We start from the raw sequence: 16,562 nt of genomic DNA, 5'->3' as shown, positions 1-16,562 counted from the left end.
CAGAAAGTTATATGTGTGGCATATCTCATTACTAAGGGTTTTGCATCCAGGAAGAAAGAGGTCATTGTCTCCCTCTACTCTTCTCTCATTAGGCCAGTCATAGAGTACAGTGCCCCATTTGGCATGTACCTCACTAGACACCTGCAACAACTGGAGAGGCCACAAAAGTACCTCAAAGAGGATCCTAGGCCTTAAACTCTTGTCCTATATGGACAACTCAAACCCCCCCCAACTGTTCTGTCTCATATCGCCTACTTGGAGGCTATCTCTGCTTGACTTACAGAGCCATGTCTGACCCAGCTCTGTTAGAAATGCTACATCTAAAGAAATCCCAATCCCTCCGCACTACATGCTCCAGAGACCTCAAGCTCATTACCACAATCAACAGAGCATGCTAGAGGGACAGGTTCATAACCCTGAGACTGACACAACCACTCAACCGAAGCCCCTAAGGCAAAACAGCATGCCCAACACACTAGTCCTAGGTGATTTGATAGTGAGGCACACTGATATCCCACTCACTAGGGTGAATAAGGAGAAAGTAACAGTCAGCTGCCTTCAGGTGCCAAGATCCACCATGTAACGAGCACACTCAGGCCCCTCAACAACAGGTACAAATATGACACTCATTGTACATGTGGGTGTGAATGACCTGAGATGTATTTCCCTGGACTACATGAAAAGAGACATAGAGGAGCTCTCTGATTGTGTAGCCCAGACAGGTATGACCCTAGCCCTGAGCAGCATCCTACCCATTACCCAGAATGATAACACAGTACTATCAGAAAATGATTGATTTCAAAATATTTACTACATTTCTGGTGTCATTCTAAGGGGATCCAGTATCTGTCTGCCTGGGATGACATGATTGACAGACCTCTGCTTTGCCAGGAATGGCCTGCATATGTCACCCCTGGGCTTCTGGATACTGGTCAAGGCTCTTTCCACCCGTATACTGCCTTTTTTAGGTGGTGTTCCAAACACCAACTTACCACAGTAACAGCTACAAACAGATGCAGTCTGAGGGTCATGCTGCTCAATGCTAGAAGTCTAAATCTCAAAATGCACTTACTCGAAGCACTCCATAAAATGGCGAACATTAACATTTGTGCCATAACAGAGACCTGGTTCAAGGTAGCAGAAAGCACCCCTGCACTACCAGGCTATAACTCATTCCACACCTTTTGGCCCCAGAACTTGGACCGAAGCTCCAAAGGTGGTGTTGTTTCCATATTCATAAAGGATACGCACACCTCCAGACTAGTAGCCCAAAATTGCACATCTGAGATACTTTAGGTGCAGCTAACCTTTGGTAAGACAGCGATTCAGGTTGTACCCTGCTCTAGATCCCAACCATGTCCCAAGACTTGCACTCCTAAGCACCCTGGAGAATATTAGGGTCCAACCTAACACTCTCATACTGGGCGACTTCAACTACCCTTCCATTAACTGGGAAAACTACTCGTATACCAATAAATTTGCCCAACGCTTCCTGGAATTCATTAATTCCAGTGCCCTGGACCAGCTTGGTCTTACCCCCACTAGACCACTAGAGGTAGCAACATCCTTGACCTGGTCATTACTAACATGGGCGACCATTGATCTACACCAGTAGTCGGCTCCTCCCTGGTTAGATCTGACCACAAACTAATCACCTCGGAAATCCACCCCCCCCCCACTCCACAAAGGTAACCAGTATGAAAAACTTCTCCAAAGATAACTTTGGGCTTCTAAAAACAGAGGTGGCTACCTTCACGGCACCCATGCAAATGGGAGATCATTTGCATGACCGCCAAATCCTACACCAGTGCACTGTAAGAACACGTACACAAATGCATAGATCTCGCCATACCCAACAGAACCAAGATGCTGTCCTCCAAAAAAAGGAAGCCAATCTGGTGGTCCCCTGCCGTAAACAAACTCTACAACATAAGGAAGAAACTGATGCAGAATAAGGTAAAGTCCCAAGAATGGAAAAACTCCCTTATCAGCCTCAACAAAAAAGATGAGATCCCTCCTCAAATCCTCTAAAGCTAGCTATGAAAACAGAATTGCACCAGATAGTCTTTCACAAGGCCTTCTGTAGTTGTGTAAAGAAGCTCCACGGCAATACCCAGATTTGCTCGGAGCTGTTGCACAATGGCACCTCCTGTAACGAGCCAAAATATATTGCCAATAAATTGGCCGACAGATTTATTGCCACCTTTACACCCCCCCCCCCAGGGACCAGTCACAGTACCAGTAAATTGCCAGGCACCCAATATTAGTGCTGCACAGATTAAAACAGCACTGTCCAAGGCCAAGAATACAGCTTCTATGGTACCTGACAATATCCCTGGCTGTGTTCTACATGAACTACAGAGTGAACTGGCATCTCACCTGTGTACCCTGTTCAGTTACAGCCTTACCTCAGGCTTTGTCCCTACCAAATGGCGCACTGCTACAGTCCTCCCTCTCCACAATGGAGGAGCAACTACAGACCCTGGGAACGATCTTTCCATTAGCCTGATGAGTCTGATATGAAAAGCTATGGAAAGTATCGTCATGGACCTAATAAAGAAGGATATAGGGAATCTTCAAACTCTGGATCCCGCATAATTTGGTTTTGTGAAGGGTTGATCATGCCTGCTCAACTTGGTCAACTTCTTTGAGTCAGTCGCCAGAGCTGTGGATGAAGGCAAGGTGGTTCATACATCCTGTCTTGATATGGCCAAGGCCTTTGATACGATTCTTCACTCCGAATCATAGAAAAACTCACTAAGCTAGGCATCAACCCCTACATCACTAGGTAGGTCGCAAATTGGCTCACAAGTAGAACCCACAGTGTGAAATAGCTGACTCCAAGTCAGACTGCTAACAAGTCACGAGTGGCATACCACAGGGTTCGGTCCTGGGTACTCTCCTGTTTGGTATCTACTTGTCTGAAGTCCAGGCCAACACGAATGGACTCTGGCTGACAAAGTTCACAGATGATTGCAAGTTGGGAGCTATTAACTCCCTGAGTGGTGATGACATCTCCCTGAGTGGTGATGACATCCCACAGAAAGTTCTCACTGAGACCAATGACTGGTGTTGGAACCATGGCCTTAAGCTCATTGTCAAAAAATGTCATCATTCCCTTTGGGGAAAAACCCAGTTCCCATGAATTACCACATCAATGGTAGTCCACTGAACACAGAACTCATGATCTAGGAACACATGTTGACAGCAACCTCTCTCTGACCAGAGTGGCAATGTGGTGGTCAAAAGTCCTATGTGGCACATCTCATTACTAAGGGTTTTGTATCCAGTAAGAAAGAGGTCATTGTCTCCCTGTACTCTTTTTCTCTCATTAGGCCAATCATTGAGTACAATGCCCCATTTGTCATGTACCTCCCTAAACACCTGCAACAACTGGAGAGGCTGCAAAAGTACCTCACAATGAGGATCCTAGGCCTTAAACATTTGTCCTATGTGGACAGACTAAAAAAAAAAAAACTAACTATTCTCTCTATCTCCTACTTAGAGGCGATCTCTGCTTGACTTACAAAGCCATGTTTGACCCAGCTCTGTTAGAAATGCTAGATCTAAATAAATCCCAATCCCTCTGCACCACATGCTTCAGAGACCTCAACCTCATTACCACAATCAACAGAACATGCTGGAGGGACAGGTTCATAACACCGAGACTACCCATGCTATGGAGTAGACTTCCCATAAATGTCATGCGGAGCACCTCACTGGCCCTCTTCAAGCAAAATCTTGATGAGTGGATGGGAAATAGAAAATTCACTCCAGTGGCTTTACTCGACCGAAGCATTGGGAACAAAGGTCGGGTGACACAATGCCATGGTAATCCTATGGGCTAGGCTTGTAAAGGACCCACGGCCATTAGCCTAGTACACACCTATGAACCTATATGGGTATAAAACGTACAAAGAGATGTATTATGCAGAACTTTTATTGGCCTGGGATTTCCAGAGATGTAACAGGGTACTGCAGTACCTGTGAGCATTGCCAAAAGGTAGGCAAGGCAGGAGACTAGGTGAAAGCTCCTTTGCCTGATTTGAGGAGCCATTTGAGAGGGTAGCTATGGATATTCTGGAGCCTCTGAGTACCCCAAGTTCCACAGGGAAAAAGTATATCCTAATGGTAATAGATTATGCTACTAGATACCCTGAGGCAATGGCTCTGTTCTCCATTGGTGAAAAGAAGGTGGCAAATGCTTTGTTAGAAATTTTCAGCAGGGTAGGTTTTCCAAAAGAAATACTGACTGACAGAAGTGAAAATTTTATGTCAGACCTGCTAGCTTGTCTGTGGAAGTACTGTGGGGTGAAGCACCTAAAGACCACCCCCAGAATAATGGTCTTTTTGAGAAGGTAAACACTACACTCAGGGGATGCTATAGGCAATTGCAGACCAATTCAAGAGGGAGTGGGACAAATATTTGCCCCATCTGTTTGCTTACAGAGAGGTGCCCCAGGAATCCACAGGATGTTCTTCGTGTTTCACTGTTGCAGTCATTGCACTTGGGTTATCTTGCTGGCAGGCTACTCTCAGTCGGCCTGAATTTCAAAGTCTAGGTCTGGCGACGGTTGCTGTCACCTCTTCCCTGACGTCTGAGCGTCTGCAGCCGACGCCATTTTCTCCAGTCTTTCTTGCCATGCGGTGCCCAAAGCATAAGCAGTTCACAAGTGCCAGTCGGCTGACTCCTGAGATTTTCCTGTCGAATTTCAGATCCGAAGTCTTCTTCAAAAGCTAAGTACCCTGTTGGGGAAACTTTTTTTTCTTGCTCCAGACCGATGTCAGAAAAAGTTAATAATTGTATTTCTTGTGGGAAGCAAATACCTCCCAAGGACTCATTCTTACTGTATTCCTTGCCTAGGCCCTGACCACGACGTTGGTAGTTGTCAGTTTTGTGCTAGATTTAACCAACGCACTATTAAGCATCGGTTCGATTTTGCATTACACAATTTTGGCAGGAGGTTTAATTATACAATGTCGGATAGCCATCCGACTACCGGAATTCACAAGAAACGCAAAGAAAAGGACAAGCAACCGAGGTCCAAAACCGACGACGAGGCTTCTTCTAAGCCATTCGCTGGTTCTCAATGAGGCGCCTTTGCAGTCCCTGACACCCGCTACTTTAGACCCGCAGGCCGCTACCGACTTCCACGGGAAGTCAACTAGGCCGCTGGAAGATCAAAGTATTGGACCTTCGGAGACTATTCCCTCAGATGGGTCCAGAGTCGTTGAGCAGGCATCGGCTTCTGAGGGTGTTTTCAGACCTACTCAATTCTACATTAAAACGACTTCAGCTTCAAAGGCAAAGACTAAAGCACCTTTAAAGACACAGAAATAAGTACAACAGCCTCATGGACAGGCCTCCATGCCCAAAAAACAGATACTCAAAATGGCCGAAGACCTAATTACTTTGATCAGGTGTTCCCATCCCCCTCCTGATAAAAGGCCTAGGCAAGAGACAGAATATGAATCTTCAGATCAGGTTTCCATTTCATCTGATTCCTCTTCTGATCAGGAATACTCAATTCCTCCCTATGAGGATTCTGATGCTGAAGAATCTATCCCTTCAGCCTCTCCTCCTGATGATTACTCTTTTGGGGAAACCTTGCATACCATGAGGGAACATTTTCACTGGGAGAGCCAAGATTTTTCAGAATCTAAGAAAAGGCTCAGACTTCCTTTTACTACCACAGCACAGGCCCCTAGCTATTCCACCAGTGTTAGACATTGTAGATGATGTATTTTCAGAGTCCAGTTTGACCCCTGACTCCTTACCTCCAGCTCCTGTTAAGCCGGACAGATAGTGCAGGGTTCCTGACTCTCATAAATTCCTTTTCAAAAACCCTGCTGCTGACCCAGAAACAATCTCTCAGGGTCCCAAAGGGGTCAAGGCTTCCGCTGCAAAAAACCCTACATCCTCAGACAGGGATTCTAGGGCATTGTACAGATGGGGAAAAAAGATTTACACTTCTGCTACCTTGGCTATAAGAGCTTTAAATTGTCAGTTTCATATGCTCAAATATCAGCAATATATTATGTCACTGCTTAAACAGAAAATGTTGATAAATTCTGAATGTGCAGAAAACAAAGAAATGCAGGATTTATTGCATGCAGCTGAACAAGTTGGAAAGCATACTTTGCAATGTGGTTTTGATTCTTTGGAGGCCTCCTGCAGGGCCGCTGTTATGGGTTCTGTCATCAGGAGGCATGCTTGATTAAAGGAACAAAATCTGCCTGATCATGTCAAAGCAAAATTATTAGATGCTCCATTACAGTATGATACTTTGTTTGGTGTTAAAGCAGAAGAGGTGTTAAAGAAAATGGAGGACAAAGCTAAATGTATGCAAACTGTTAAGGATTTCTTACAGGTACAGCCACCTAGATTTAGCAGACACTGGCCTACAACGAATTGGTCCTTTCCAGTGACAGACTACAAAGTGGCAGATATAGACGCCCAAGAGGCAGATCCCAGCCCCAAGGTTCGTACAGGTCTAAACAATGGGGTGCTTCTACCTCCAAAAGGGGAGAAGACAAATCCCAGCCATACAAGAAACAGTCCCAATGACTTCCCCCTGCCCGCACCAAGCACTTATCTTCTGGCAGCACCTCTAGGGGGAAAACTAGCACTTTTTTTCTCAAAATTGGCATATAATAACCTAGGACAAATGGGTCCTAGACATAGTGTCACAAGGCTACAAGTTTCACTTCCATACCCTGCCAAGGACAAACGGTTGGCCAAACCTGCCGAAACATCAATGGGCAGAGGCACAAAAGCAAGTCTCATCCCTCATGGACATGAGGGCCATTCAACAAGTACCAGAGCAAGAGCAGGGACAAGGATTTTATTCAAGACTTTTCTTGGTTACAAGAAAGGACAAGACCTGGAGACCGATACTGGACCTGTCTATTCTAAACCCATTTCTGGATATACCAAAATTCAAAATGTTGACTCTACAGCAACTTCTGCCCATACTGGGCAAGAAGGCATGGCTAGTGACTTTAGACCTAAAAGAGCATACCTGCATGTCCCAATCAGACCAACATGCTGAAGATGCCTCGGATTCAAAGCTGGCTCAATGCACTTCCAATTCTCTGCACTGCCCTTTGGCTTATCTACTGTACCCAGGGTCTTCACAAAGTGCCTGGCACCAATAATTGCATTCTTCAGACAAAGAGGAATACAAATATATCCTTACTTGGACGACTGCCTCATTCAAGCAGAGAACAAGGACTTTCTACTACAGCATCTGGCGTTTGTAAAGAGATTTCTAACAGGCCTAGGGTACACAGTCAATGAAAAGAAATCAAAACTAGTACTCTCTCAAGAGATAATATTCCTGGGTGCAAGCTTAAATACAACTGCCTAGATGGCTTATCTCACGCCAGACAAAGACAACTGACTACCTATTTCAACCTGTTAGCAACAAAGGCCCAGTTATCTGCAAGAAAAATTCTGCAGGCTTTGGGCTTCATGGCATCCTGCATTCTACTAATTCCATATGTGAGACTGCATATGAGGAAACTTCAATGGTACCTAAAAAGTGTTTGGACTCAACATTGCCACATTCTGGAAACGATAATTACCCTCATTCCCTGCCTGCAACAGGAGTTTCATTGGTGGGCGAAGGCTTGTCACCAGAACAAGGGACAGCCATTCACTTTACCCCCAGCCAGGCAGACATTAACAACGGATGCATCAGATTATGCCTGGGGAGCCCACATGGCAGGAAGATGTATTCAAGGCACATGGTCCGCAAACCAAATGCATTTACATATCAATCAAAAAGAGATGCTAGCTGTTCAGAATGCCCTGACAGCCTTAAAGGACCTACTTCATCCAGGACAACTACTGATAAAAACAGACAACACCACGGTCACCACGGTCATGTGGTATATAAACAAGCAGGGAGGCACTCATTCCTACCCCCTTTGCAGACTAGCCATGACTTTGTGGGACACAGCATTGACTTGCCAAGTACATCTGAAGGTACAATTCCTGCCAGGAAAGATAAATACTCTGGCAGACGAACTAAGCAGAAACCTCACGGATCCCCACGTGTGGAAATTGGATCCACAAGTCTTCAGCATGATAACAAGGAAATGGGGATGCCAAGAGATGGATCTAGTTGCCTCTCCTCACAACTACCAACTAAAAAGATTCTGCACAAGGACCTATCACAGACAAGCATGGAAAGTGGATGCCCTATCTTTCAGCTGGAAAAACTTGGCAGTATACGCCTTTCCTCCACTGCCTCTCCTCACCAAGGTACTCCTAAAGGTCAGACAAGAGAAGCCAAAAATGATACTGATTGCCCCAGACTGGCCCCACCAGTACTGGTATCCAATTCTAAGGAACTTGTCTCAATGCCCGGCTTGGACCTTGCCTCAAATACCTCATCTACTGTCCCAACAAGACAATCCTATCCTGCACAGCCAGCTAAAACCTTAAATCTGGCAGCATGGCGGATAATGTAGTCATACAAAACGCGCTTGCAGAGAGGTGCCCCAGGAATCCACAGGTTTTTCACCCTTTGAGTTGCTGTATGGGCATAGGGTGAGGGGACCTCTAGATTTGATTTGAGATGAGTGGGAGGGTGTGTGTGAATCCCACAAGAAGTCTGTTGTGGCACATGTCCTAAACCTCAGGACAAGGCTCTGGGAACTCATGGGCTTGGCCCAGGAGAACCTGGCAGAAGCCCAACAGCTGAAAAAGGTCTGGTATGACTGGAATGCTCAAGCTAGCGAGTATGCTGTAGGGTAGCAGGTGATGGTGCTCATTCCTGTCAGACACAACAAGCTGCAGGCAGCTTAGGAGGGAACCCAACAAGGTGGTAAGGAAGGTTAGTGATATTAACTACGTGGTAGAACTGGTAGTCAGGAGGCAGGGGCACAAATTGTACCATGTTAACATGATAAAACCTTACCATGACAAGGAGGCCCTTGTGCTAAATATTTGCAGTACAAGGCAGGAGGAGTTTGAAGGGAATCTATGGTTACAGGGAGACAGCAAGGAAAATCCTAAATTACTATGGTGGAGCCTAGGGTTGCAGGCATACGATGGGACAGTGCAGCATGGTACTGAGGTCATCATTGCCAAGGTAGCTGGATTCTCAAGACAAGGAATGGGGTAAGGTATTCCCAGAAAGGCTCAACCCTCTCGAGCAATGTTTCTAAAGGGTCACTTGAAAAACTAGCTTGAGTTCTCATGGGGGGGGGGGGGGGTGATGAACCAAAATGCTGCCAGCCCAGCTAGTTGGAATTTTGTAAATAATGCTATGTCATTTGTGAGCATTAATGTGATCCATAGGCTTGTCTTACGAATGTAAGAGAACTGTATGTTATGTGGTTGAACTACTGGTGCAGAAGTGTGTGTTGAACTGCATGTTATGTACTGAGCTTCAAGAATGTAACCTCAGTGTACGCTGCTGGAAAAGAGCAGAAGTGTGTATAAACTGTATACCTGTGCAGATGTGTGTTTTTAATGGTAGAAGTTAGAACATAGAGTTAACTTGCAAAACTTCAAAAAATAAGTTGAAATTGTTTATGATGTGCTATAAAAGTTAATTAATGGAAGGAGACTGGATGTCTCTAGAGCTAGAACTTTTTCCTATTGTCTTGAAACAGAAATAATTACTAGGTTTCAAATGTAAACGTGTTTAACTGTTTTGCTACTTCAGTTCTAGGCAAACTTCTGAGAGATATGTTTGTTAGCTAGGGAATTGAAGGCAGGTGACAGTGATGTAATCCTGGCCAACCCAGCAGTAATGTGTATTATTAATTTAAGAACTATCTCAGTGAGTAAGTCTGTGCATTTTGTATCTTGTATTTGGACTTGAAAACGTACATTCAGCCCTTGTCATCTGCATTAGCCTTGCTCTGTAAGTTGTTTAGAGCACAGTTTCTCTTGGATATAGATAGGAATGTAGTAAAGTTAGTTTAGATGTTTTCTGCATTTGAGACTGTCCTGCAATGTTTTAAAATATTTCCTGTGATTCTGAAGTCTGTAGTCACTGTGCTGAGTTAGAGTACTGTCTTGTTGTTTTATTATTAAATATATTTAAACCTTTTAATTGCGACTGGTTTGTTTAGAGATGTTTAAGCTCTTAGGTACTTGCATATGTATTTTGGTGACACTGTATGGGCCACTCTAATAGCCTTGAAAGCATTGGTCACACAACATTTGGATAATAGTAACATCATGCACAGTAGGATTGGTAACCTTTGGGAATAGCCTTCTAGTAGCTGATAGAGCTGGTTCGTGGCAGTGATAACTACCTTTTAGTATGGGCAGAAGGGTGCATAGCTAGTAAACCCATGCCAGCCTTTCTCAGGAAAGTGTGTGTATTTGTATACAAATCAAATCTCAGTGTATGTGTCAGCTACTTGGGCAGGGACACAAAGCACTGGTTGGACAGAGGGGGTGCTGGAGGTTTTGACTTGACTGCTTGGCTGAGATCTTAACCCTATAGCTGTGCCAGTGGGGAGTCTTATTGGGGATCTGGAGAGAGTAAGAAACCAGCCCCAGACTGACTGTGTGTACTTGTCATACACGTCCCTCACTGGTGATAGTGGTTAGGATTGATGGTCCTTGATTACTTGGCCAGTGCAGGGGAGTCACAGGTACGATGATGAATGCAGCCCTTGCCTAATTTTATGTTTGCTTCTGAACTCATTCCTCAACTTATTTTTTTGTACAAGACTGAATGTTGCCACAGAGGTGTGCTTCAGATTCTGAAACGGATCTTCTGATTTTCTAATATTTTCTGATGCTCTAACTTTTCACACACTTTGTGCAGTAGCTTCATGGAAATATTTTTCTTTCAGCTGAGCATACACAAGATGGAAGGTGATGGAGTTCTGATTGTAAATCCAGAGGTGAAACAGGTATGAAACTTTTTTGTGCTTTAACTTTTCAAAGATTGTTAGGCTAGTCCTTTAAATCTCTTGCTTCTATGTAGAGCATGGCACATGCTATAGTTCACCACAACTTATTAGTGATTTGCTGATGCCAACCACATTGTGTTTTGAGACATGGATGCCAAAAAATTCACGTGAATCTTGGCATTCATGTCGAGAACACATAATATTAGGTTAGCAATGGCGTACCACTCATAATTTTAGCTTTGTCTGTTCTATGTGCTACAAGTTGCAGTAAAAACAAAACAAAAAAGCGCTAAGTGTTTGCTGGCTTTCAAAGCTGTAGAGCACTTAGCGAGCACCGTCAGAAAGACAGTGTAGCACTGTTCCTTACATTTACAGTCAACTTTCCATGCCTGTCAACTATCCAGAACTTCACAAAATGTCCTAATTTTTGCCTCATATGTTTGGCCTGTTCCTTTTAAATTATGTGGTTTTCTGACAAATTAGAGGAATGAAGACGCTAAGTGGTGGACTGCATTTCGGTTTCAGACTTCATATTCTTCAGAGCACATCCCATTATTCCAGTTACTAACAGGAAGTTAGGGACATGTTACCAATGAGCAACAGACAGAAACAAACCTTTTACTCTGCCTTGTCTTTTGCTGGCCTGTACTGGCAGATTTTACTGCCTAGCTTGAGACCCAACCTTAACTTTGGTGGGTGCTTAACATTTTGTTAACGTCAGGTTTTGCATCAATCTGGCTGTTAACTGGTTTGTGTTTTTCCAAATATCGAAATATAATCAGGGTCGCTCCATGCACTACAATATTATTTTATTTTTTGTAATCTATATCAGTAGTGATTGTTTTTAGTTCTGTAGGCAACCTGCTTAGGCTGCAGTGGTGCACTGGGGATGGAGAGTAGATGAAGATAACATAAACGTTCCAGTAACTTGCACACACGTACACATGCATATAGAGAATGCTATTTCACATTACCAGGCCACTAAATACGGTTTAAGTTTTGCTGCCACAGGAAAAACTATAAATAATGTTCAAGTAAGCAGTAAACCATGTTTCGTTAGCTTCATTGTTTTATGATCATATACACTTACTGTTGAATTAACCTGAACTATATGGAAGTTCCAGGCCACTCTTCCCCTTGCTTTCAGGACGTTGAGTACCATATCACTATGGTGCATATCTGTTTTGTTTTTGCATGCACAAAGGAGTTTTCTCCCTATAATAATTTGTATTAAAAAAGTGTCCTGATGGCTTACCTCATTTCATGGTTTTGTTTCCCTTCCAAGTGGAAGGTCTGGGGAGCAGCATGTCTGACGACCATTTTCTGGACCAGCATACTCTGCAGAGAATAACTCTAGGATCATGTTGTGTTCACTTGGCCGTCAATTATTCCACTGTTCATTTGGCCGTCAATTATTCCAGTTGATTAACTTGGGCTAAGCGACCACAGCATACCCTTGCTTCAGTGTTCAGCAAGTTGTGGCATCCAGTCATTTATGGTGAATTTATAAATGTAAGCATTGGGCAGCTTAGCAGACCCCCACTGAAATAAGGTGAACAACTGGATAATTCATCTGTTTTTACATCTTTTTATGTTGACTACAGAGCTCCATTTTTTGTTCATAGTAGGCTGTTTTGGGGTAGATAGTTGCCTCTATATCCCAATTCCTTAATACCCCATGGCATAAATAACTGCTATCTAAATTCCTTTCCTTCATTGATGGTTTGAAAAGCCTGATCAGAGGTGAATTCACTATTTCACATTAATTTTCCCAGTTTGGATTTAGAGGGCCAGTGTATTCCATAAGAGTGATTCTGTGAGAGCGCACTATCTTGCAAACGAGTCCTATGTATGCTGCAGTGGAAGCTTTGTTCCTTTGTGAGTGTGTTTAGGGTGTTTTGTTTTTTGGATGTGTAGGGTAGGAGATTGCTGAAGACCTGGATCCATCAAGGCTTTGTAGGCGAGACTGAGTTTCCCCTCAAGAGTTTGTTGGAAATGGGAAGAGTGAACGTGTTTAAATTGTCAGTGTAATACAGGGAAGACATGCCTATGATTCTGTTAGTGAGGAAACATTGCAGTCTTTCAAGTAAAGTCGTATAGTTAGGCGAACAATAGAGTACTATGTTTAGAGAAATACATATTGAAAGTTGCATTATAGTCTGTTATGGGTCTTGTTAAGGAGTAAAGAGGCATGACTTCTTTTGTACTAGAATATATACCAGCGGTAATCAGTCTGGCCAGGTAAACATATATTTACTAATGATAAATGGGTACATCTTTTTTGTAAGTATTTAGTAGTATTATTTTAATAGCAAGGTTCCTGCATATGAGTTTATTCTTGGGTTTGGCATTGTTGGTGACTGAGGGAACCAATGCCTCAGTGTTTGCTTTTAGGTGAACATAAATGCTGTCAAGAGTCATCAAGGGGAGGAGAATGCATAATCAGGTCAACAACTAGCTATAACAGATTTGCCTTATAATGATCTCTAAAGTCAGTGGTTTTACCCTCATAGTGAAAACTGATTAACAGTAGTCACACTTTTCCAGTGATGGGCAACTGTAAGTGAAGAGCATAGTTGGGTTCTACTGTTGAGGATTAGATCCAGTATTTTTGACTTCTAATCAGGATGTGAACTAGTGGGTCTAAATCTTGGAAGCACGTTGTAGTCCTGCAGATGATCCCAGTTAATGGAAGATAGTCATCCTGCATGTTCAAAAAATCTGCTGCCTTACTGACCTTTGGATAGTAGAGCCCTGCTGCCCTCCTTCTGGGTGTCTATCAAAGCTCCTCCCAGTACCTGTCGCCTGTCAGGGCCTGGACTGCCCTTCAGACTCTCAGACAGAACCCTTTCACTGTTCTAGAGCCACAGTCAGAGAGCTATCTCTTGGAAGACTGATGTTCTGTCTGGATTACTTCAATTACACAGTTGAGATAAGAAGCCTTTTGGATTTTTATTCCTCCTATCTTTTTTTCTCTCTCTGCTTGAATTGTGTCTTCTACTGATATGCCTTCTTTTTCCAAAAAAAAAAAAAAAAAGTTCTATGTACTTGGAGTTTTATTTCTTTTTAAACACTATTCTTATACTGTAACTATTTCTAAGTTTCTCTTGGGTTTTAAACCATTTGAATGTGTGTGAGTCTGTGAATGTTCCTTGAGTTTCTGCACTAAGGTTGTTTTTAATCAGTTACTTCATGATGTCAGATCATGGCTGTTATTTTTGTTGATTAAAAACTTATTTTTGAAAGTTAACAGGAAAAGTGCTCTTTTTGCAGTTTTTTTTTTCCTTTGAGGCTATAATTATTTTGAGAGAACTGAGTAGATTTTACAGCATTTTAAACAATTGTTTCATTTAAATCATGGTTTTGGCACCATTGTGTTTGTGAAACATTTCTGACAAAAAGTTTCTGAAGTTTATATTTCTGGTCTAAGGCTATTTCTGGCTGTTTCTATGTATGTGGGGCTGAAACTAGACTATCTGTTCAAATTGGGGTCTTTTGTAAGAGGTATTTGTGCTTTGTACTGGACTACTGGAATTGCTGTCTTTTTACTTTTAGTAGCCAGCATTTGGAAAAACCTTCAACTGCCCCTGAAATCAGCAAGGTTTATGATCTTTTGGGTGATACGGATCAGCACGTGGAGACCTTTTCTCAGGTGATCCCAGCACTGGGAATGTTTTCACGAAAGCTTGTAAATCTCATCTGTTCGTTGAGGGTCTACGTAGAAAAGTGTTTTAAGAAATTCAGGGAATGCTTTGCCGTGCTTGGCCTTCAAGCCCCCTTGTCTGGTGACCCTGCTTTGGTGTCCCTAACAACAGCTTCTAATAAAGATATCTGATGTAAATCTTTGTTTATTCATTACAAATAGGACCTTGGTTCCGACATCTGAACCGATACAGCCGTTTCCAAGCTCGTGCCAGCCAAAAACACTCAGCTAAGACATACCCATAATGCCCCTCTCCTAGTTACTCCAGATCTCGTTTGCCATGTTCCTAGTCAGACGTGCTAGCCATCTCTCTCGAAGCCAAGTAGAAAATTGCTATTTTTAAGACAGTTTCTCTTCAAAATTGTTTATTTTTTAGTCAAGTTAGCCTTTTCTCACTGTCGCCTATAACCTAATTCTATTCCCTACCTTTTACCTTGGTAATTTATTTTCTACCATTATTGGTACTGTCCTTCTCTCCTGCCTTTGACAGGCCCTTCCTTACCACTTGTGGAATTTTTTTTAATTACCATCTCTGGTTTTCTCTCCCTTATTTTGTTTTTTATATAGGATAGCCTTGTTGCCTTACTATGTCAGACAAAGCTAAGTTGGGGTTTAAACACTGTGACAAATATGGACGTAAGATGCCTAACTCTGATACACATGCTTGTTGTGTCTACTGTTTGGGCATGGATCATATTAAAGCTGACTGTGACATTTGTGCTAGTTTTAGTAATCGTACACTTGTAGAACGTAAAAATAAACTGCATCTTAAAAGGTTTACGCTACACCTTTTTCAGAAGCTCTATCTGGGTCGCAGGTCTCACCCCCTCCAAAGACCAAAAAAACCTAAGGAAAAATTGAGTCACTTGGTTCCTGCATCTCCGTCGGTTACAGAACTGAGTCGATATTCACCCCTATTTCGGTTCCAATCTCGGCACCACTGACTTCGGTGCCATCCTTGGATCCGACATTGGCTCCGATGACAGTACCTGCTTTGGCACCATCCCCGGCCATGGTGCCAACAGTTTCTTCGGCTCCAAAACTCAAATGTCTGCCAAGGACAAGATACTCTCCAATTTACGACCCTTTTTTGGGGCAGAGGTTTAGCCCCTTTCTAGAAAGATCTGATTCTCCTTTAGCAGCCTCTTTTAGATCCACTAGGCATTTTTCTGAATTAGATCTAGTGTGGGTTGTGGACCAGCTTCTTGCAGCTAAGGGGATTGCCTATTCCAGCTAGACCTTCCGCCCCCCTTGGCTCGGAATCTTTTACTACACCTTCCCCTGTTTATCCTCCTCTGGCCTCTGCCCAGATCCCGGAGATCTTGGTACTTATGTCCACTCCATTGCATTCTGTGTCTGCTCTGACAGCAGTGTTTCCCCTGTCGGCACTGTCCACCCTTGCTGCATCGGCTCCGGTGGAGCCGATGCTCTTTGAGTAGTGCTTGGACCATCTGTACCTTGGTACCTAGCCTGGCATCTATTTTTTCACTGGTGCTGTCTATGTCCACGGCTCCAGCTTCCAGTTCTCTCAGAGCTCCTCCCCTGGAGGTGGATTCCTCAGGCAGAGGTGTGACCCCCGTTCTGGGCTCCCATCCCTCCTCGGGTGGGCCTGCTGTCCAGGTGGTGGAGAGGGTCCTTCACTCCGAAGGCTTGCAGTCAGCACCAATGATATCAGTATCAGAACCCCCCCCCCCAGTATGCACCTCTCCCAAATCTCTATTTCAAGGCCCCAGGCACGGGAGTCACAAGAACCCTCTTTGAAGGGAACCCCTTCTCTGGAATCCTCCTCAGAAGATCCCACTGGGGAGCCACCCCGGAAGATATGGTGCAAGAGGAAGCACCTTGATTCCCCGGAGGAATCCATCACTGAAGACACTAATGAGGGGGAAGGGTCCCCACGGTCTCCCCCAGACTATCGGAGACATTCTCGAAATCCTCCAGCAGCGGGGAGACTGGAAGTCCTCTAACCCCA

At 43.7% G+C, this 16,562-nt stretch overlaps 1 protein-coding gene across 1 annotated transcript in view; it reads left to right on the top strand.

The window, feature by feature from the left end:
- Positions 1 to 10,828: 10,828 nt before the first annotated feature.
- LOC122791843 (cytosolic 5'-nucleotidase 1B-like) overlaps positions 10,829 to 16,562 on the top strand; it is a 690,897-nt gene continuing 685,163 nt past the window's right edge. The window contains exon 1 of the mRNA XM_044059803.1: positions 10,829 to 10,887. Coding sequence (XP_043915738.1) covers positions 10,843 to 10,887 — 45 coding nt within the window. The 5' untranslated portion in view covers positions 10,829 to 10,842. The remainder of the gene's footprint in view (positions 10,888 to 16,562) is intronic.

The sequence above is a fragment of the Protopterus annectens genome, chromosome 17.part0 (assembly GCF_019279795.1).
Source record: "Protopterus annectens isolate FY-2018-M chromosome 17.part0, PAN1.0, whole genome shotgun sequence".
Taxonomy (NCBI): Eukaryota; Metazoa; Chordata; order Ceratodontiformes; family Protopteridae; genus Protopterus; species Protopterus annectens.
This window is presented reverse-complemented; position numbering and strand designations above follow the sequence as displayed.